The following is a 23887-nucleotide window of genomic DNA, read 5'->3' as shown; positions in this document are numbered from 1 at the left end:
AGAGATCCTGTTCATATAGATGTCACTAGTGGGCTGTCTGTACCACCCTCCAAACACAAAACAGAGGCTCTATATTTGCACTTGTCTTTTGGAGTATCATGTTGCCAGAGTGTGAGGGGGTATCTGAACTTGGTTATCAGAAAGCAGAAAAGTGCATTTAAAAATCATACATCACTCTCCCCAAAGAAGGAACAGCACATATTGCTTGCTTGATTTTGTTGAATGTGTGTATTTGTTTGTGTGTGTTCATAAATACCATACAGCAAATAATAATAATAATAATAATTCAACAAAAGAAAAAAGAAATAAATCCACAAAACATTATATTATTTCTCATTACCAGAATGAACCAATACAATAAATTAAAACTATAACTGAACAAAAAAGTCCATTAGAAGTCCATTAAAATTGCTATATATATTCATATTGTATATATAGTATTTGTCTGTCTGTAGTCAGCCTTTCTGGTGCATGCTCAGTGGTGACCATAGGTGGTGACTGGGGGCAGTGGTAGGGGGTTGGAGAGGGGGTCTATAAAGGAGCTGAGGGGCTGTTAAAGTGAACCCTCGCCACCATCCCGAAACCTCAGTCCCATCATGTTAACACTAGAAACAAGGGAGCCAAAGTCAGGAGAGACACGCTGTGCTTTGTGGGGGGGGGGGGCTGCCCGTTGCTAAGAGTCTTCAACTCAGTCTTTTCAGCAACAAAATGCTGAGGATCCTTCATTGTTTGGATACAGTACCGCCATTAGATTAAGTCCTTGGGATCTCTCTGCCTTGTGCTGTGGTGATATGAGGAGACGAGGCTGTGAGGAGTCTGTTATTGTTATTGATGTTGTTATGCAGAGTCTGTTGCAGGCAGAGCCACTGGGAAGGGTGGGTGGGAGGGCTGGGCGTAGCCGTGCGAGGTTCTGAGGCTTTCTGACACTGGGGTGATGCTTTGGGAGGAAATACAGGGCTTGGTTCAAATCACAAGCTATACACCCACTGAAGCACACTACATTTGACCGCAGGCAAGCAGTTTGAGTCCGAACTCTGTCAAAATAGGGATATTCTATATATTAAGGATGCAACATGACACTTGCCCTGGGTCGTTTCTTTTAATCTGTGACAGAGCTCAGAAAAATTAAAAGTTTCAGTACCTACAGTCACCCCCTTTACCCCACCCTCCCCCAGACTTTTCTTCAGATTTGTATGAGAGTTCAGGATGGTTAAGGTCTGCTAAGCACCACATCACAGGCCCCGTCTGTCCAGGTGTGAATGCTAGCTCGCTTGCTAACCTCTTCACATTAACTCTTCTTGTGTATCTATTTGTCCTGCTCTCATTTGGAGTCTTTAACACTGTCTGTGAGGGAGCACAAAAATCCTCTTCTGCTCCTTGTCATATGTCCTCTTCTTGTACTCCCTCTAACCAGGTCCATTTGTGTCCCCAAGGGACAGGTCTGCCCATGTCCATTATCTGTCAGGATACTTCGATGATCTCCATGCTCCCAGAGAAGCTGGACTGCTTCCCAATCTTCCCCAGTTCTTCTCGGGACCGCGTCTCAGAGATGCCCTCCTCGAACTCCATCTGACAGCTGCGCCGCTTGAACTGCTTCTCTGACACAGGCCCGCTGGTGTTTGCACTGCTGGACATGCTCGCTGTGGACGAGGACATGGAGTCCCGGTGGTCTCTCTGTGTCTGTGGTGCTGAGGGCTTCTCCCTCTGGGATTTGTCTCGTAACCGCACGCCTTCGCTGCACCCAAATGCCACATACGCTGAGCTGCTCCCAAACCTCACCGATGTGTCCTCTCCTCCTCCAACCCCTCCTCCTCCTCCCAACTCCATCCCTCCCTCACCACCCTCCTCTGCTCCAAAGTGCCAGGGGGCATCTGTGGTGGGGGTGACAGGAGTAACAGGAGTGGTGGCCTGGACAGTCTCTCTGTGTTTGGTCCACATGGCCCCAGACCCCACAGTGGGCAGGGAGGGTAGTGACAGGAGCAGGGAGCCTTTCAGGTTCTCCTCCAGGCTGGGGCTCTTTTTGTCCAGCGATAAGCTGAGGGACTGTGGAGGTTGGTGTGGTTGGGAGTGGACTGGGGAACTGCCAGAGCAGTGTTTGGGTTTCCTCCTGGGTCTAGATGAGGAAGAACCAGACCGATGGACTCCTTCAATTCCTCCAAACCCCAAACCTCCGATGCTGCCCCCACTGCCTGGTGAGGGGAAGGGTGAATCGGAGGAGCTAGGACTGTCCAGGATGGGAGACTGGGAGCAGACACCATTGGAGGTGCCTGTTCCTGGGCTGTCAAGCTTGCACAGCTTGGGGACGTCTTCAGAGTGTGTGGGTGCCAGACTGGGGCTATTCGGGGAGTAGACGGACTTAATGTCCAGGGAGAAGGAGCGTTTAAGCCGGTTAGTGTCCATGATCCTCTCTGCAGAGAGGTGCAGGCCGTTGAAGCCTTGCTGGAGGGAGGTGGGAGATGGCAGCTTGGGTTCTGGTGGGATGTGTGGCTCTGCCACAGATGAGTCATAGTTGCTGCGATGACCGTTCATTTCGAAACCTGTACTGACTCCATTAACCTCGGAGCTTTGCTTAGTGCTGTTTTCAGAGATCTTGTCGTCAGAGGATAAAGCTTGCAGTAATCGCAGGCCCTTCTCAAACTCCAGAAGCTGACCTAGGAAGTTGAAGTTGGGGGATATGGACGGTCTTCGGTCCTTTACAAACCTGAAAGGAGGAAAAGAGTTGAATAATATTAGTGCCAGGGAAGCAGTTTTAACAAGGCCACTCTTGTAAGCAGTTTGGGTACTATCTGTGGCCAAGATTTTACCTAGATGAATGAGGCGTAAGGTGTGAACATTTTATTGATGCACAATACATAATCCTGTGCAAAACCTTCTGTACACACTCGGTTCCCTCTCAGCCATCTAACAATTTCATTTCTCACGACTGGGGGGGAGGATGAGAAAACTGTCTAGCATTACTTTCAACAGTGAGTTGCCTTTTTACTAGGGCTGACACCTTAGCTCGGCTGGTGGGAGGAGGAGGAGCAAGCGTACCTGTAGGCATCATCTGATGACAAGCCCATTGTCTTCATGATGTATGCAATGGCGATGGTTGCTGAACGCGAGATTCCAGCCAGGCAGTGCACAATGACTCTGCAGTTTGACACCTTAGCTTTGTCTGTTGGGGGAAACGAACAGGTATGAATACACATCTTTAGCACAAGGTCTCTGGAGTCAATCGAGTTCTATTGAAAGCAAACTGACATTTCCTGGAAAAGTCCAGCAGATCATCTGAACGGATGTGTTATACCTGATGCTATTGTTACCTACAATTGCACGTGAACGTTTGTCACCTGTGACAATGTAAGGATATGTTGTATTGAATATCATGGCAGTCTTCAACACATAACTTGAGATGAATTCATTTCCTTATGAGGACACTTCACTCAATGGCTATTTTGCATTTTACTATTAATCTTCACCTTCAATCCAAACACATTCCAACACATTATCATTTTATTAGATTTTCCCTCTTCTTACCTATGAATTCATTAGTTTTGTCCAACCAGGGAAGCAATTTCTCGCAGTAGTTGTCGTTAACTGGGATGCGCATAAAGTGGCTCTCACTGATAAAGTCTGGCTTGGGGCAGGTGTTGCTGGCATTCAGCACATAGGTGATACCATTCTGAGCCATCAGATCCTGTAAAGACAGGGAAAAAATTAGTTCAAGGCCGTTTTTTGTTGCAAAGTGAGACGTTAGTCATCTTTCAATGGCGGTGATAAAATTAGTGAAATGATATAAAAACAATATCTACCTTGTTGAGGACGTCCTTCTGTGAGCCCAGGTAGAGATGTGGCAGGATGCGAGTGGGCCCTACATTAGCCACAGGCAAGCAGGGCTGGGACAAGCTCATAGGCAGAGCAGTGGCAGGTTTCCCTTCACACAGGCCGGGGAAACAGGAGGAGAAAGCAGCAAAACCTCCTGCACAGACAGACGAGAAGGAGACAACCGGTTAGGTACGCTCATGGTTTTCCACAGAGCAGTCACACAGCACGCTGGGAACTCTGCAAGAACTCATGAAGAACACTGCACCTCCATTAGCAGAGCAGACAGACGCTCTACAGCTCAGAGGTGAATCTGGGCTACAATGTCTGGGTCCTGCTTAGTGCAACAGGAACAAAAAGGAGTCTCTCTGTGCTTCTGTGTGCAAGTTAGGTTAACGGCTGGGCGGCCAGGAATGTGTGTGTCTGGCCCTTTAAGAGGCAGGCGGCTCCACTTTTGGCATATGTGTATATGTGTGTGTGTGTATGTGTGTGTGTGTGTGTGTGTGTGTGTGTGTGTGTGTGTGTGTGTGGCTCTGTTTCCTGCATGAGCTCATGTCCTGTAGCTGTGCATTGCGTCAGGCTGGGGGAATGAGAGAGGCCACAGGTGCAGGGCCAGGACAGAGGCCCAGTAACATCCCCCTGACAACCGCACAGCACACACGTGCGCGTGCACACATACACGCGCACATGCAAACACACGCACACACATACACATGGCCATACATATGCACACACACATATTAACAAGATGCAATCTGAAGACATCATCATATAATCTTGCAGTCAACATGTGCTCAATATTCACTTTCACTGTAGTTCTCTGCCCACAAACACATGCGCGCGCACGCACGCACGCACACGCACGCGCGCGCACACACACACACACACACACACACACACACAATTACCCTCACTCATCGTTACTCTGCAGAACTGTGGTTGTATAACTACAGTAACTATAGGGTGAGGGCCAATGAAAGGAGGCGGGGGTGAGGTGTGTATGTGTGTGTGTATGTGTGTGTGTGTGTGTGTCTGTTGAGGAATGGGTAATGACCTCGCTGAGGAGGAGTGTGTAGAAGGGAGTGGAGTGCTTCAAGGAAACCCTGAGCCCCAGAAAGGAGATTAGAACCTAATCTACATTCAGCCCTGCCTAACCTAATCTGGGACATAGCGCAACACACACACACACACACACACACACACACACACACACACACACACACACACACACACACACACACACACACACACACACACACACGGTCACAGAGTGAGAGTGAGTGAGACATGACATCACTGTTCTAAAGTAGCACACACAGCACAGTGCAGGCAGGACATTGCCTTCCGTTGTAACACACACCCAGCTGCACTACTCATGTAGCAACAGTTGGCCAACACACACACAGTGCACACATTGTCAGCAGCATGGACTGTGCACTCAACAGATATGACATCTTAAAAGCTGCAACATAAAGTTGTGCAAACGGTCAGAGAATAGCAGCTTTGGTATTTGGCACTATTTCACAACACCACAGCTTCTGAGGCTGGGTGCATCCTCATGACCAAACGCTATTCTCGGCACACTGTCCCTTTAAGAGCACAGTGAAGAAGGGTTGTCTGTTTCCAGCTATTAATGGCAACCGGCGGAGCAATGACATCAGCGCTCCACATGGGGGGTGGAGTGGAGGGAAGGGGTGGATGGATAAATGCTGAAAGAGTGATTGGATACCTTACAAGATACAGGAAGGGAAGCTTAATGCAGAGAGGGAGAGTCTGAGGCGTCCATGAGCTAACCTTTTTGGCCCCTTTAGAGTAAACTAAAGAGCCATTTGTAGTTCACAGTTTGGCTTTGGTCTGTGCTGGCACTGTACAATTTCCACCAGAGCCTCTTTCTAGTGATCCTATGGGCGGTGCTACAGTGTCGCTAATTGATTAAACAGAGGGAGGAAGGGTAGTTCTTTGAAGGGCTTCTTCCTGGTTTCTCTGTTCCCAAGCTGCTGGTGTGGAGCCTGCACGCACGCACGCACACACACACACACACACACACACACACACACACACATGAGCAAGGAAAATAAATGGTGCTCCATATAGCCCCCACCACAGGCATATACTGTATCTGTGCGAGGAAGCGGTATTTTCCTGGAGAGTTAAATCAACAGGAATAGCCTGACATCACACAGCAACCATTTCCCTTTCCATGCGAGGACATTGTTAGAGAGTTGTTCGAAGGGCAGAAGACAGGACATTCCACAGTGGAGACAGCGCTTGTGTCCGTGTTTAACGCTGAAGGGAAGAAGGAGGAAGTGAGCACATGAATGAGAATACTCTTCCAAAAATATTCTCGCCGTTTGATCTCGCCTGTGTCTGGATTAATAATTACTGCCATGGTTACTGCAGCTGACGTCATCTTGCGTTAAACAAACATCAAAACGGCAGGAAGACCGTCAAGCCAGACTGAGTAAGGGGTTACTGGCATGAAGGGAGACTGAAGTCAGAGATAAGAGATCAGGACTGAGTGTGCCTGCCTGCTTCTTAGGCCTATTACATGACAGTGACATTACGTCAACACAATTATAAACACCTTCCTTGTGGTGCAAGCTTTACAGGACTGGCGATAATGGACGTTAGTCACACAGGAGATAGCGTGCTATTGTCACCTCGTCACCTGACCCCTCTCTACTTAAGGTTGCCATGACGGCGAGGAAGGGCAGTGATGTTGATGACAGTTGGCTCATCGTGTCCCCCTGAGTGCTGTCATGATGGAATAAAACACACGCACACAGACAACGGCGAACACCAAATAACCCAAAGAGACGTGGCTTCACATTCTCCAAAAGGCATGACACATCCGTCCATTCCAATCTAAGCACACAAGGCACACACATAAACACACCGTACACTCACAATGAGGTCACTGAAAATACCCCGTGACACACACCAGCCCAGCTGTCCATGAAGATGACATCAGAAAGTCAACTGGGAGAGATGAGTTCACCTTCAGTGCAGCATTATAATCAGCAGAGACTAACACACTGCTACATGAAACCCCCGAGATAAGCTCCAGTCAGGCCTCATGCTTGTCTCACGCTTAAATCCAACCCTGGTTTCATTTGGAAACGAGCAGACGTGTTTTGTGCTGATCTAAGGCTTCTATAAGAAAACCTGTCACACCACACAAACCACTCTTCAAATGTTTTGTCTCTGAGCGACAGGATCACCTTTAGCACAGCGCTACGTCATCTATCTTTGACTTCTGGAAAATGTACTTGGGCAGGATGTGACTAACCCAATTCCGAACACACAGTCAAAAAAGGGGGAAAAAAAAGAGAAGAAAATGTTCGGGTAGAAAGAAAACACACAACTGGGAAAGAGGGCACTGTGTCGCCATCGGCAATGCGAGCCAGCGGTGACTTCCTTTTTCCGTTTTCCTCTGCCCACTTCATCACTTATGCAACTGCTTATTTTCCTCTCTTGCCCTGTCAGAGCCGAGCACTCAGGCCTCCTTTGTTCACTGGTAGCGAGCGGTGGTCCCCCTTCTCTTCACTCATTTCCCACAACTGACTGAATATTCACATTTCAGTTAAAGATGCAGGTAATTATCCCACAGAGGCGGAAAGTGTGCGTTTAGCAGAGGATGTTCAGATCAAATTCTGCCTTTTTGAGTTGGCTGCTGCGTGAATCGATGCAGAAAGCTGAAAGATGAATGGAAGTGGAATCCCGGAGATATTGAGCGGACAAACAGAGACACACAACACCTGCCTGGCTGTTGTGGTTAATGGGAGCTCTGCTGTTACATCACCGCTGTTGGTACAATTGACTGCCTCGTCAATACAAGCTCACCCCCTCCCACTCGGCTGTGTGCGTGTGCGCGTTTCATACTCTTCAGTCGCTTTCAGTTGCCCTCTTTAACTCGTCTGTTAATGGATAGGACACACACACACACACACACACACACACACACACACACACACACACACACACACACACACACACACACACACACACACACACACACACACACAGAAGGCAGGTGCGTACACACACACAACCCTCCACAGCCTGGGGGCATTGATCTGCCTGAATGAGTACCCCGCACCCCTCCATCCCTCTCCTCTGTGGTTCATATCAGGGGAGACATGACGCCATCCTCTGTCTCCCTCCAGCTGTCCCCTCCACTATGAGGGGACATTAGCATCTCAATGTGACAACCCCCCACCACCATCCCTCACCCTCCCAACATGACATCATTGCACACACGTCCCTCTCAGCTCCACAAAGGCACTGCTGCAGCCTGGAGAAGCCATGGGAGTGTGTGCTGGGGTAGAGTGGGCCACGTCTGTCAGAAAACGTGGAGATTGACAGAGCATAGATAAGCTAGTGGGGTGAGGTCATCGCTTCTCACGCAGGGCGTCAGGTTGATGACGGCCTGGAACAACTGTACGATTAACATGTCATTCTGGCTGATGGTTAATCAGTTTACTGTTCCTTGGGCAGATAGCGGGAGTATGTCACTTTGATCAGTTGTTGTTTCAGCAGTACTGTGTCACTGAAATACAGAGCTATAAACCCTCCTATCATTTAGCCTGCATTCACAGGTCTATTTCCACAGAGACAGGCTGAAGCGCCTCAAAATAACCAGTGACAGACACAATTCTATTTTCACCTGCTGATGGCAAACATGTGATTATTATTTTTTTTGTTAGCTTTGTCTGAGCTAATTACTTTGACACTCCCAGCAGCAAAACCTGGCTGAGATGAACTGCATGTGCACACGTGCTCGCACACAAAGAAACACACACCTACTGTAACAGTGTGAAGTATGGCAGGTGTGGAGGGCTGCTGTGCTAACTGCTTTGAACCGGCTTTCTGATATGCACCGATATGCATGCAGCAGCCACATTTGCATACAAACTTTACACTCATATTCTCATAAATTTATGACCCAGAGGATCCAACTATAACACTGGCAAATTCCTTTTCATGAATGCAGACTGAATAGATGTCGTGTGCAATATGCTTGAGAGGGTGTTGGTATATAAAAAGGATCTTTCCACAGCACCATAGCTCTGTACTGCCTGACGCTCTGTGTGAAAGGTGTTATGTTAAACACCTGCAGTGCACGCTGCACACATATTGATAACATAATCTCCACAAGACACCATTCTGCAGAGAGAGAGTGAGCAGGAGTGAGAGAAAAGCCAAGAGCAGAGGAGAAGAAAGAGAAAGAGAAAGAGCCTTTGTGATAGTTTTACATCTCAATGACCACAGGCTGAGAGAGCATGAGCACTATGTCACACCGCGGGTCATGGCTCTCAATCGTCCCCCCTGGGCCCTTTTTCTCTCCCTTCTCTTTCCTCTTCATCGCTTCTCGTCTTCATAATGTCATCCTCTTAATCCTCCTTCTTCCTATTCTGTCTCTCTAAACACATTAAGTGCGCAAACAAAAAGGTGGGAAAACAATTAACGGGTCTTGCAGGGTCCCTGCGATGTATTCTTTTAGGCCGTTCTTGTGGTAAATCTCACTATTGATCCTCTACCCGTCCTTATAATTCAATTCACATCTATCATTCATTTGCAGCATGCCTGGACTGGAATACTTCAATACCTGAGAGCCCACTGTGCCTTTGTACTCATCTGCAGTGCACAAACCATTGTCAGCAGCTCAAACTGTATCCAACAGTGAAGTGTTTCACAGCCAAATCACCTGCAACTTGTGCATTTGTATTACATTCAATCACACTCCACATGCCTTTTCACTACGCATGATAGGCCTGTAACCTCTGTATATACAAAGGCCTACATCCTCAACATGTTACTCGCCAGAAACGGATGTTCTCATAACCTTGTTAACTAGCACACACATACGCACACACATCACTTCTCCTGCTCTGAGTCCAGGTGGATACACACCTCGTAGCTCTCTCCCCTCCTTCATTCGGCGGACCCTTATCTTCAGCCTCATGTCTGTGTCCTGCAGGTCCGGCCAAAAACAGTCCTCCGCTGGGGCAATCACCACATCCAGAGGCATCCCCCAGAACGCACTCTGTCTCACGCACACACGCGCACCCACACACACACACACAGATGGAAAGGTTCTGGTGCTCCTTCCGTCGGGGATGGCGTGAGCCCTCGCCGCGCAAGAGCGTCCGAACAAGCAAACAGCAGTGATCTTCTCAGAGGGCTGATTAAGGTGAGTCCTCAGTCCGAGTGTAAAGATCCCAAGTAGACAAACCTCCTGCTGGTGCTCAAGTCCACTCTGGTCAAGTCAGCTGTCCCAGTGTCCAGGCAGTGACCCTCAGAGAACAGACCCAGTCCAACAAAAACTAGTCCAAAATGTCTGTGGACACGCTCCTCAAGTCCACCTATGGCCAAAATCCCATGCAATGACCACAAAAATTCCTAAAATGCTCCTGCGTCAGTATTTAGCAATTCTGTGGTTTTGTGAAGAATGGTCGCCCACACAGAGAGCAAGACGGAGAGGAAAGTGAGTAGTCTGTGATCCCTGTACATATAAACCAGCTGTAATCTGGCTGCAGCTGGTTGACAGAGCGTCTGTGTGTCTCTCTGAGCGCTCTCTCTGTCTCTGTGAGTCCACAGCCAGAAGAGCAGCCCACTATTGTTGTGCGGCTCCACTCTCCCCGTCTCTCATTCGCTCAGTCGCTGGCTTACACTCCTCCCTCTTCCCCCCTCTCTCTCTCTCTCTCTCGCTCTGCAAAAAGGATGACGGAGCTGCACTCTCTCCTCGAGCTCTGAGGGTGAATGAGCTCACTTGCCGTGAGCTCAGACTCTACCCTCCCTCCTCCTCCTCCTCTGCTACCTCCCTTGCACCCTCCCTCTCTTGTGGAGCCAGCACTCCATCATAGCTAATGTCTAAGGCATGTAACCACATTCCTTGCTCACCAAACAAATATGCGGCCACCTCAGGGGCCTAGCTGCAGAGGCAGGCCTCTATCAGGGAAGGATGGCGGCGAAGACACAGCTATATAGATTTATACACGCTGCTACAAGACTGAATAGCCTGTGTTGTTGATTACAGGGTAGATAGGACAATGCTTGGCTTCTAAAAAGAGGCTTGTGTTGATGTGCATGACAGTTTGAGTTCTTCATGTGAAAGATGATATTTGGATGTTTGCTGAGGCTTTGTGAACTTGGCGGTTTCAAAGAAATAATAAAGACACGAGATGCAGAATTTTGCTTTTCAAAAGTCCCTTTTCGCTTTCACATTTAATTCATGTTATATACCAAAGATGATTTTCAAAACTCAAGAGTCTGCACCTTTAATGAAGCTATAGAGTACATCAGTTAGCAGAAGCTGCATACTTACATTAGGTTGGCTGCCTTAAATGTACTGTGGCTGCATAGGTCAGGGGGGATTAAGACTGTGTCAGTGTGTTGAAAGCTGATTTGTCTCTGAAGGTGAGGGAATGTGTGTGACTTCACCATGTTTCCTGCGCTGGTTCATGTCTAACACGCCGGTGTTTGGACACTGTGTCCTTGTGTTAGAGGATGAAAAGGTAGAGAGGAGAGAGGAGCATAAAGAAAGCGAGGCTGTAGAGAGGGGAGGAGTAGGAAAAAAAAAAAAGAAAGCAGACAAAAGAGGAAGGGACAACCAGAGGTGATGAGAAGACCAAACAAGCCTGTGGTCGGCAGACATCATCCATTTGACAGGCCACAGACTCCTGGTACTTTACTATGGAATGACAAACATGTAGGCCACAAGTCCAGTGATGGAAGCAAAGCAGCACAGTTAACACAACCGCTGGAGGAGGCTGAATGTTAACTGAAAATTTACCAATTATTCTGTAGGTACAGCTTTTTAAAATACATTTTAAAGCCCCAAAACAATCAGTCTAACACATCAGGCTTCCATTTTATAGCATTAAACTTCTTGCTGGTAAAAATAGCACAGATTCCTTAAAACAGTGGCTGTCATGGGTAGGCCAGTGAAAGGTCCTGGATGGTCTGTTCAGTCTCAGGTTGAGACATCTTGCTATACTGATTATGTTCAAACCAGGTCAGATGGGCTTCAAGTACATTAAGTCATCGCCACAGCGAGCCCAGCTCCAAAAAAAGGCAAATAAGCTTATACAAGCTGTCTAGTTAGGGGGCCAGCTGCATGCTGACTGACTGACCTCATCTCATCACTGTAGACCCCTGAATGATCACACAAGGGTGAGAACAGCCTTACGTCACCCTCTGTCAAACTGCGGGTCACTGAGAGAGGGAGCGGGAGTGGAAATAGGTCACTTGGTGATGATGAGCTTTGCGAAAAATGCAGACATTGGTTTTTGGGAGGGACCGAGAACAAACACACATTCAGAATACACACACACACACACACACACGCACACACACACAGAGTCGTTTCCATCGGTTTTGGGGACATTACATAAGCTCACATTCATTTCTTTCATTCAGCTTACCATAACCATAACTATAGCCACCACTTGCCAAACCCGATCCCTCACCTAAACCCACGTCTTCACCGCAAAATCTGAGGACTGACCTTGTGAGAGCTCGCGTTTTGTCCCCATAAAGAAGGTGAGTCCCCACAATGTGACAAATTTATGTCCACACACACACACACACACACACACACACACACACACACACACACACACACACACACACACACACACACACACACACACACACACACACACACACACACACACACAAACAAACAAACCCACACACACTTTTTTGTTCCTCATCTGCAGATGGTTGGAGCAGGTGTGGCACTCCACTGTGGTCAACTGGGGTCACTACACTTCAAACAGGCCGATCCTCACCCTGGTTTGAATCAACACCTCGGTTTGGTTGTTCTGTCCGTGTGGCTCGAAGCCATAAAACTGGCTTTGAAACACGACTTCCTGCAACACCTGCAAACCCACAGAAAGTGGAAGCCAGCAGCAAAAAACACAAAGTAGCTGCTGATGTTTAAAGGCTCAAAGTCTTTTGATTTCCTGAAGCAAAGACTGTGCCCTCACTCACTTTACACCCCCTCTCTTTCCCCTCTAGTCCTCAGCAAGGTAACAACGCTAAGAATAGTAGGTGTGTTAATTAGAGGATTACAGCCAAGACACTATATATGACAGGCAGGCCTTCTTTATTGACGGCACATGTGTGCTCTGCTGGGACAGAAATAGGTAGGACAGTCACTCCGGGCACCCCCTCCTTTGACATCTCTTAGATTTAGAGCATGCTTTTATGGTAGAGGGCTTGTTACTGAGGCAACGCACGGTTTACACACACATACACACACACAGAGACGGGCCAAAACAGACAGGGAGGGAAGTAGAGATGAGTATGAGATAGCGGTATAAGACAGAAAGAGAGATGGCGTGTAAAGGCCAAAGGGGCCTTGGAGACCAGAACAACATGGCACAGCGTCCTGGCACTGGAAGCCACAAGGTGTGCTGTGAATGCTGCAAACAGTAATGGAGAATGAACGTTGCTCATCTACAAGCACTGGCTGTTAAGGCTGTTAGATGGTGGCCCTGCCAAAGGTACCTCTGTCGCTTCAGCTTAGCTTGTGGTTCCTTTGTCTCAGCTGTAAGTTACATTAGCTGTTATTTCTCTCTCTCTCTCTCTCTCTCTCTCTCTCTCTCTCTCTCTCTCTCGCTCTCTCTCTCGCTCTCTCTCTCTCTCTCTCTGTGTGTGTGTGTGCATGCAAATCCTGGGAAGTAAGTGTGCAAATAGGTTATGCACTGAAGTAACAGCAATGTAAAGTGACAGGTGTGACCTGGAAGCTGCTTGCCATCTTCTCTCTGGTCCACTGTCCAAACACTTTCACACTGTGCTCGCAATTCTTTAACGTACTACACTTAATACTGTATGTTTTGTACAATATTAACTTAATATTGTATTTTTTCTCTCCATATTACGTTTTTTTTGTCCTGGAGGAGGAATGCCTGTTGCTCTTCCTGAGGGTTCCCCCTTAATTTTCTGTTAAATATATGTTTTTATTCACACTTTGACTTATTTTTGAGTTGCTTTAACTTGTGGACAAAGACACACCCTTTGGGAAAAAAATCAAGCTTTTGATTGATTTCTGCATAAATTGATTTCTAAGCATACAACCTGAAGTGAAACAACTGATTCTGATGCACAATTTTCAGGAAATTGAGCCTAATTTTCAGCAATCATGCCAGTCTAAAATGACCAATGCAAACCCTAATGTGCAATGCAATGCAAAGCCTAACAATATAAAAGATTTCTGTTCTATATAAAAAGCTTCCATGTAAGTTTAACTTCACAACATAATCAAAACATTTTTCATTTAACATATTTCATCAGAGCCCATACCCCTGTCACTCCCCAGTGAGACAGGCAGCGACAGGAGCGTCATCCAACACCGCAGATCATCTGTCAGGATATCATGGGAAAGAGACGTCATCCTCCGGATAGAGCAGGTTAGGGTGATGAAGGCTGCGAGTTAATGTGTGTGTGTGAGTCCGTGTGTGAGCATGAAGTGTGCATGAACAGGATGAACGAAGCAAGATGAGAGGAAGGCAGAGAGGACATTGGTGCAGAGGTTAAGGATGGGGTAGACAGTTATTTGCTGCAATATGCGTAAACACAAGCATATGTGTCCATGCACAAGTGTGTGCGTATCTGGATGTGCATGTATATTGGTGTGTGTGTGTGTGTGTGTGTGTGTGTGTGTGTGTGTGTGTGTGTGTGTGTGTGTGTGTGTGTGTGTGTGTGTGTGTGTGTGTGTGTGTGTGTGTTGATGGTGCTGGTTGTCAGGGGATCAGTAACAAGGCTGCTCTTGCAGTGATGTAATGCCTACAGGAGAACACAGCTGCCATGCCTGGGGGGTGAGGTAGTCACCAGGGGAGGGAGAGGGGAGGATGGATGGAGGGATGGAGCAATTGAGGGTGGGGGTGCTGGAGGAAAGAAGGGGGAGATTAGGGAACTGGGGGTGCTGGAAGTAATGGGGGCTTGAATCCGTAGGGAAATGGTAGCTGAAATGATGCGGTCATATCACAAAGGGACATCAGCGGTGCAGTGGGGGTTGATGAGTGTCTGTGTGTGTTAACAGCTTGGTATCCAATCTTAATACTTTCAAGTATTGAAATGTGTTTTTAGCATGAAGTATTAAAAAAATCTACTAAAAAATGTGTTCATTCCTCATTCTGATATTTCGTGACATAAATCAGAAATCTTTTATTTCTCACCTAAGTCTATATTTTATTGAAGTGAATGTCTTTATTTCACATGATTTGAACATAAAATAAAGTCTTGTTTTGGCCTCAGGACTGAAATTCATCATATTGCACATGTATCTGTTTCCAGACAGGTAACAGGAGCTTTAGTGCCATACTTTGCTTTGTTGTCATACTCCTCTCTTTCCCATTTCCTGTCTGCCTCTGTCCCTGTCTAATAGAGGCAAAAATGGCAAAATTATATTAATAATAATAATAAAAGAAAGACTGAGGAGGTGAAATTGAAGAAGGTGGAGGGAGCTGCTTCTTAGATGTAAAGAGCAGAAGGGAGGAGGGTGTATGAGATTAAGGGAGTGCTGGGGCACTACTTGGTCGTGTGTGTGCTCACGCATGAGGTAGTTTCATCTCTATCTGTGCAGCCTGCAGGGAGGCCTGCACACATCAGTCATGCAGCAGACCCCCTGCCCTCCAAACAACTTCACCCCCGGAGGAGCTCAGCACCCGCGGCTACTGCACCAGTAAATCTATCGCACTGGCAAGAAATTAGTTTCCACACAGATAGATATACTCAAACAAGTAGATGTGCAAAACACACACACACACACACACACACACACACACACACACACACACACACACACACACACACACACACACACACACACACACACACACACACACACACACACACATATGCACAAACACACACAAAAGGAAAAGAGGGTAAGCTATCAAACACACCAAGGGGGGCATTCAGGACCAGACGGGCCCTCATAAACCAGATGAACTACTTAAAAATCCCAGTTGGAGATGTTCAGCTGTGTGTGCGTGTGTGTGTGTGTGTGTGTATCTGTGTGTGTGTTGGGGGGGGGGGGGGGGTGACACCGCTAAGCCTCAACATGAAATGCCACCGCAGGCATGCGCTTACACTATGTTTGCACGCATAAAAAGCCTGTGCATTCACTTTGAGTCAAAGTGTGAGTGTATAAAATGAATGTTAATTTTGGCCAACAGTGAGACGGCTCACAGCTGTTTTCTGAGGTTGTGTAAAGATGAGTAATGCGCATGTGTGCGTGTGTGTGTGTGTGTTTGTGTGTGTGAGGGTGAGAATAAAGGCCAAATATGTGCAGGAACTGAGCACATCAGTCTTCTGGAATGAAAAGATGAAGGATGTGTGTGTATGTGTGTGTGTATAAAGAGAGCGCACACTCTGCTCTTGTCTGATTTCCCCAGAGGTGAGTTTGTCTTCACAGGTTCACTTGAGCATATCGGATTGTTATTTCATTCTAAATGCTAATGGCCTGAGCTGGGATGCACATGGTTTCCTTGCAGCACTTGACGGCAATAACACACTGAAAACACACCTCAGCCCTCTCTCTATCTCCGCCTCTCGCATGTTGGACAGTCTGACACACACGTACACACATATAATAACTGTGCTGCTCCGACAGAGAGGAGCAGACAGCAGATCAGTTTGTTTTTAATGAGCTTGTACCACCGCTACATGCAGACTGACAGGCAGGTCTCAGATCAGTTCAGTGTTAATTAGCTCCTATCAGCCCTGCAGGCAGGCTGACAGACTCACTGTCCTGACACTGGTGCTGGAAGCCATGCCATCTGGTCCACTGTTGGCTCCACACACACATGCACACACACACTCCGCAGTGTCTACCAGCGTCTCATCTACCTGTCTCACAATTAGCTCAGACAGTCTTAGACGTTACCTGGGTGTTTCTCTGCAGTCTATCCGGTATCTGTCTGTGCCTGTCGCTGAGCGGTATGATCGGTTTCCCCCAATATTCTTTTACACAACAACTCCGATTATCTCATCAGCACATGCAGTATGACTCATGCCACAATGAAAGGCCAGAAATGTGTAACTACTGTGAGTTTTTCCTCTGACCTCAAATGCATATCAGTGTTTGAGGAAAATTATTTTCAAATCATTCTTTCCCAAACAAAAATGGACATTTAATACTTCTGCTGATGTTCCAGCGAGATGACATAAATTAGCTCCAAAACAAATACCAAATCAAAGTTTACGGAACAGATTTTTGGGAATTTTTATACAAACTCTGCACATTCATTCCAAGGATGTGAACGCATTACTGAGCTTGTATTCGTTCAGCAGCGTGACAAAGACGCAGACATGAAGCAGAAGTTAGGCGTTACACCCTGGAGACTGTATTTGGGCGTACAGGATATGGTGACAGCGACTATCGCAACACCCGCGGTCAGGATTGGCTTTCCTGCCATTACAGGCCCTGGAGACAGTGTGTGTGTGTGTGTGTGTGTGTGTGTGTGTGTGTGTGTGTGTGTGTGTGTGTGTGTGTGTGTGTGCGTGTGAATGTGTCACATCCACAACGCTGCAGTGACATCACTCCACCAGCTACAGCAGAACAATAGAGAAGGAATGACGTGATGCCGTGAGAGGAACTGGGCAAGCTGTTTCTGTGTGCGCCCTGCCAACGCCTTCATGATGCCTTTAAAATGACTTTTAAAGCTGATGGAGGGACTTCTGAGGGACCTTTTTTTTCAAAAAATAAGTACAAAAAAACACAAATACTCATAACACAAATTTGTATACTTACTTGCTGAGCTCCCTAGATGCCTTTCACCCTGAGGAGCCCTGATGTCACTTAATCAGAAACAGGAAATAGTTACACAACAGAAGGGGAAGTGGCCTCTCTGAGGCTGCCTTCATCTGCGTCTGTTTGTGTTTGTGTGTGAGCTGGGGGGGGGGGGGATATCAGGCGGACCGGGAATCATCACAAACTGTTGCATTCCTCAATCTGGGGCCTTGGGCCTGCCTGGAATGCCAAAATTAGCCTGTTGCCATGGTGACGGAAAATCTCCCACTTTTATCAGGAAGCAGCGGCAGCCCCAGAGGTCCAGCCCAAAAGTTAGTGTGCGGTCAGCATGTATTTACGGTAATAAGACCTCTGCTACAAGTCTGTGTACATACCAGGAAAAGTGTTAAACCGTCGAGGATTCAAACTCTGCTCTGCTACAGGCAACTAGTCTGCACCTATGCCAATGAGCATGGAGAAGAAAATCCCTTTGTCTTTCTAAAATTATAGTGAACTGCACATGAAAATAGATCCTCTCATGCTGTAACACACTTGGAAAGGCTGCCAAGAAATAGAGCCTCATCCACACGGCAGAGGTGGTGTCTAAATCTAATTAAAACAGCAGAGAAAGAAATACATAAATGGCAACCAATTAGGTAAATCAGGAGGCAGCACTGTGGTATGCAAGAGATAAAGAGCATCAAAGAGCGCACGGCGATAAACAGGAATCACCATTGTTCCAGGGAATGACGCTACGACAGGAGCGGCAGTGGGCAGTCCGAGCATGAATGGAATCCGATGGAAGCAGGCCAGCTCTGGGTAGGATAAACTAGCATAATTTTCAGCTACTCCTTTCCCTTGTCTCCTTGCCTTTGGAAATTTCCACTCCACATGTGTGTCAGAGTCATCAGGATAAATGCTGCAGCGGTAAACTGATGGCGCAGCAACCAAACTACGGAGCACTTGGCCCAAATTCACGGTGAAGTCGAGTTATGAGGTGCTGACGGGGGCGTAGCGCGGAGAAACCGGCCTGGGTTAGCACGCTGTTCAGCTTCAGCTCCTGTTGACCTGATGTGTTGACACTGCCTAGGTAACAGTTTAAACAAACTATTTTTATTCCATGCTGGATGAAAGCATGACAGAGGCGGGTTGGGATGTTCAAAAGGCCTCTAGATAGATTTTAAACGCAGCAGGAGCCAGAAGGTATGCACTGTGAATGGACTGTATACACAAAGCAGCTTAAACAACCATGGTAGAAGTATTTAGGGCACTGTGGTACAAGTCATGTCCCACAGATTTCTCCTCAGGCTTTAATTGTATTAAAAAAAAGCAAACTGCATCTTGTAGGAAAATAAATTATGCATGTCATATTTAATTTAGGTTAACACTTGATTGTTGAATTTTCTCATTTCACAGTCATGATTCCCAGATGCTCCACACTGACCTTTTCTGATTGTATCCTGAAACCAACTCAAGTATCGAAAGCGTGTCCTGCAGTGCAAACACTGCAACACAGTATTCACCTTTTATTTATCATATTTTCAGTCTTTCATAGTCATTTAGTCATTTTATGACTAACTGATAGCTTGAGTTTGAGGACATAATACATGTTTTTCACGCTGTATGCATATAATACAGTAATGGTGGTCACTTTGCTTTGAAACATATCTAAGCTTAAAAATTGTGTGTGTGTGTGTGTGTGTACTGATGTCTTGAGCTCTAATCTATATCTGCAAAACTTGGAATTTCTCCTATGTGTGTGTGTGTGTGTGTGTGTGTGTGTGTGTGTGTGTGTGTGTGTGTGTGTGGCCCCTCTGAGCCAGCAAGAGACTCTGAGTGATGGAGGAGAAGGGGAAGAGGAGCAGGAGGCAAGCAGAGCAGTGAGATCACGTCATGGTGGAAACATTTGGCAACAGCTCACATAAACACACACACACACACACAGATGCATAAACACGCAGACATTATAACGCGCATGCAGAAACACACACACAGGCGCGCGCGCTGGCCTGTTTTTGTTCTCCGGTTTTGAGGGAAAGAAGGGGAAAATGACATCAAGCTCATCATGTGAGGCCAATGAGACAGACGAGGGAGGGGGTGAGAACACTGGCAGAAACAGAACATTGTTACATAAAACTCGGTACAGGCCTCCTCTGGGCCCTGTTACCATATTACGTGTGTGTGTATGTGTTTGTTTGTGAGTCTGCCCATATGTGCATGCATTTGCTCGCTTGCAGGAGTGTGTGCAACTTAAGCATTTGCGCGATACCTCATCAAGGTGTGAGCCTAAAAACGGAGCTCATTACATACCTGCAGAGTGACTGTTTGCAGAGAAACAGAGCATTATGTCACCAGGCAGCTCCAAGGCTTCTCAACGTCTGTAACACTTCTCAGAGCAAGGAGGTGATGTCATAGATATTTTTGTAGGCCTTTTTCTTTGACCTTTGTGCTCCCTCGGTGCTGGGGTGCGGCTGGTGTGTGTGTGTGTGTCCTTGTGTGTGTTTGTGTATCTATGGGCCAGGGTGAGAGCACCGAGGCCACTGGCGCCAGATGTGACGACCGCAGGAGTCTGGCCCTAAAAATAGCGCTCTGTTCTCAGCACCGTGAAACAGAAGAGAAGAGAGGAGGAGGAGGAGGAGGAGGGAAAAGAGGGGAAGAAATAGGGGCGGAAGGTAAAGGGGCTGAAGGAGAGATGGAAGGAGGGACGGAGAGAAAGGCGAGGTCATTGAGAATAATGTGTCAGATTCCCCCAGGGAAGGTGAGCTCACCTCCTAATGGCACCACTGGCTCCTTCTCAATGAAATCATTGATCTGCTAGAGCTCCCCACGGCGTAATGGAGAGGGGTCAGATGGAGGGGGAGGCAGAGAGGGCAGAGAAGGAGGTCGCGAGGAGGTGCAGAGAGGGCAGGTTAGGAGGTTAAGCGAGACAGGAGAGAGAAGCATGATTTAGAAGGTGCAGAGAGGAGAGGATGGAGGAAGGAAGAAAATGGCACACAAGCACAATTAATGTGCATCCTCTCTGACCTGCACTGCAGCCAATCACAACACACCTGGAGGCACGGAGATCATGTCAACCTGAGCTCCCTCAGACAGGTATCTGTGGAGATCCATGGTCCTGTTTGACTCTAAAGGGACCTGAGATGGCGCTATTGGCAGCGACTAGAGGTGCAGGTGGCATGCACCGTCCGTAAAAACATTAAAGAGCTGCAGCAAAACAAAGCTTTCTTCACGTTTTGCACTTTCTAATCACATTAAATTAGTGATACGTGTCTGCCGCAGCACCCCGCACACACCTGCACTTTACCACTCTGCAGGTGTGCATGCATGTGCGTGCGTGTGTGCACGCGCAAGTTCATTCTGGCAGAGATGCTGGTGGCTTTGTCTCCTCTGGAGACTTCCTGCTGAGCTCCAGAAGGAGAAGAAGAAACCATAAGGCAAGACTTTGAGCTCCAAGGAGGCTGACAAACACAGCACAGGTCAGCATGACTGCCTGTCTCACTGAATGAGCTCTCCGACCACACACACACTCTGACTGACAGACACATGAATGCACATAAATGTAGCCAAATGAACACGCATGCACGCACGCACACATACACACACAGGCTGAAATGAGGAGTATTACCTCATCTCCTCAAAAGCTCTCCTCCTTCTTTGTTTTGTCTTTTGCTTTTTCTCACACACGCACTCTCAAACATTGCCTCACGCGCGTGCACACACTACTTCATATGCACATATTCATGCAGACATGCGCACAGACGCACAAAAACACACATGCACACGGACACAAACAGACCTCCTTATGTAGCTCATTGGAATGTCTCTGTGAACGGCTGCATTGTGAGGTCCAGCCTCCCACAATTACCTCACTTCTTCAGCTTCTCTCTGATGCGTGCGTGTGGGCGCGCGCGCACACACACACACACACACACACACACACACACACACACTTACACGCACACACACGCACACACACACACAGGGGCCGCCGCCCCATTGTGTAACTGCACAGAGGAATGACACATAACTGAGTTGACCTTTGTACCTCTGTCTGTGCAGTCACACCCTAACCTGATCTCATCAAAGCCCCGAGCTACACAGCAGCTCCTGTGTGTGTTTTTAGCGAGTGTGAGCGAGAGAGAGGGCAAGCAAAAGAAAATGAGAGAGAGGCACCTTTCATCTCCTAATTCCTCTCATCAGTGTGTCATCGTCGTGTCTCATCCTGTGTACTTTTGCATTGAGCTGGCAGGCTGACAGCGTGGGAGTCAGCATGCTAACCTGTAAAAACCAAAGCTGCGTCCCAGTTACATACTATGTGCTAATACTACAGAAGGTACCCTTTTATCAACCATCACAGTGTACTGTTTTTCAGTAATACAAGAAATGACATGTCAATCAAACTTTAGAGGCTTTGGCAAGCAAAAGATTAAACGCTTCATTTTTATGCTTTCTGTCTCATCATCAAAAAATTATGCATTTTTCCCAGTTATGAACATCTAGGATATATATTTAATAGCATACAGTACTCAGAAATTTAGTGAAGTTAGTATGCAAGTATACTTAAATCTGAGTACATGTAACCTGGTCAGACGTACTAAGTATGTAGTTTGGAATGTGACACAGCTCAAATCTCACAAAGCCTGTTTAGCTGATACACAGCAGGTAGAAGTCAGAGGTCAGATCTACATTCCTACCTATCTGGTCACAGCCCCGAGTCCAAAAACGCTGCGTGAAGTGTAAATGAAAAGAGCGTGATCATTTGCAAAGGAACTGTTTACAGACAGCGTGTTCCTGAAGTCCTTCATACAATCATGTGTTTCAAGATGAGGTAAAACATTAAATATATTGTCTTTGTCTGAACTGATTAATCATTTAGTCTATAAGTGTCAGAAAAAGGTGAACATGTTCAACACACTTTCCAAGAGTGCAGGGTAGGGCTGGGCGATAAAACGATAGCGATATGTCTCGCGATAGACACGTCAATAAAAAATGCGTTCAATAAAGCATTCGATAATTTTTTTTCTTTGTCGGAAGAAACCGGGTTGGTTGCACGAACAAAGGCACTCGCTCTCAGGTAACCGAGCAACGTAGGGAGTAATCGCTAATCAGTGAGAGAGACACACTAACACACCAATCATGTAACAGTATCAAGTTCGGTTGCGCCATGTCGTTGTCTCGTGTTAGATGCTCCGCGAGGAGTGAGATGAGAAATAGAAAGTGAGCGCTGCAGCGAGCAAAGAAATTGTCGATAAAACAGGGAAAGTCAGCTCGCCAGTATGGAGTTTTTTGGACCGTAGTCAGACCAATGTGGTCTGTAACTTATGCAAGACTGTCGTCCCCACCAAGACCGGTAATACCACAAACTTGTTTAACCACCTTAGCCGCGCTCACTCTTTGGAGCGCAGCCATATTCGCCAACGTCCGCTAACCGCAGCACCACCGCACAAGCAGCAGACCACCATGCAAAGGTATCTGCTTCAGTGCCTGATGACAAATCATCTAAAAGGCATGAAGACGTAACGGAGGCAGCGGCATATCATATAGCTAAAGACACGCTTCACTGAGCACTGTGAAGAAGCCAGGTTACAAACATCTCTTACACATGCTTTTTTTTTTGCTTTTTTTTTTTTTTAAACACACTTGCAATAAAAATATAATTGAATAGTTCATGTATGTTAGAGTAAGAAGAGTGACTAAAGTTGTTCATATGTCTAGGCTGGTTTTATAGTTCAGTCAGTGTTACTGTTCTGTCTATCATGTTTGTTTGTTTGTATGTTACAGATGTCAACTCTACCTCAGTTTCTGCTATGTTTCCAAAACACTGCACATATTTGAAAACATTTTATTCACCAGAAGGTGAATCAGCTCGTGAACTTCCTGCACTAAACCTGCAGAAAAAAAGTTCTCAGGTTTCTCTCTGTTTACATTTTTACACTTTTTTTACATTTATTATTTGAGTGTTTTCCATGGTTGTGTTGACATTTCCTTTCTGCCTTGATAGCTGAGGGGATTATAATCAGAGGAAGGTTAAATTTAAAATAAAAATGTTTAAATTGAATGTATTTTTCTCCTGGTCCTTATTTCAAATAGGTCATAAAAAATATCAATAATTATCGATATCGACCAATATAAAACGCTTATATTGCAATAGAGTTTTCAGCCATATCGCCCAGCCCTAGTGCAGGGTGATGTCTTGTACAAAACCCAAAGATGCTCAAACTACAGGGACATAAAACAGAGAAATGCAGGAAACGCTCACATTTGGGGATTTGGAATCAGAGAAACGATGAGATTTTTCTTGCTAAATGACATGCCTAATGATTAATCACAACTGCTCTA

General features: G+C 46.7%; 1 protein-coding gene across 3 annotated transcripts in view; it reads right to left on the bottom strand.

Annotated features, from left to right (window-relative positions):
- Positions 1-214: 214 nt before the first annotated feature.
- The window catches only part of dusp8a (dual specificity phosphatase 8a), a 44486-nt gene continuing 20813 nt past the window's right edge, over positions 215-23887 (bottom strand). For 2 of the 3 annotated variants that reach the window (XM_070971783.1, XM_070971782.1), the window contains exons 4-7: positions 3795-3961; positions 3520-3679; positions 3034-3157; positions 215-2701 (exon numbers count right to left, since the gene is read on the bottom strand). In XM_070971783.1, coding sequence (XP_070827884.1) covers positions 1462-2701; positions 3034-3157; positions 3520-3679; positions 3795-3961 — 1691 coding nt within the window. In that variant the 3' untranslated portion in view covers positions 215-1461. Of the gene's footprint in view, positions 2702-3033; positions 3158-3519; positions 3680-3794; positions 3962-9717; positions 10061-23887 lie in introns of those variants that run through there. The other variant, XM_070971784.1, reaches the window with a different exon arrangement.

Source organism: Chaetodon trifascialis, chromosome 10, assembly GCF_039877785.1.
Source record: "Chaetodon trifascialis isolate fChaTrf1 chromosome 10, fChaTrf1.hap1, whole genome shotgun sequence".
In the NCBI taxonomy this organism is placed as follows: domain Eukaryota; kingdom Metazoa; phylum Chordata; class Actinopteri; order Chaetodontiformes; family Chaetodontidae; genus Chaetodon; species Chaetodon trifascialis.
This window is presented reverse-complemented; position numbering and strand designations above follow the sequence as displayed.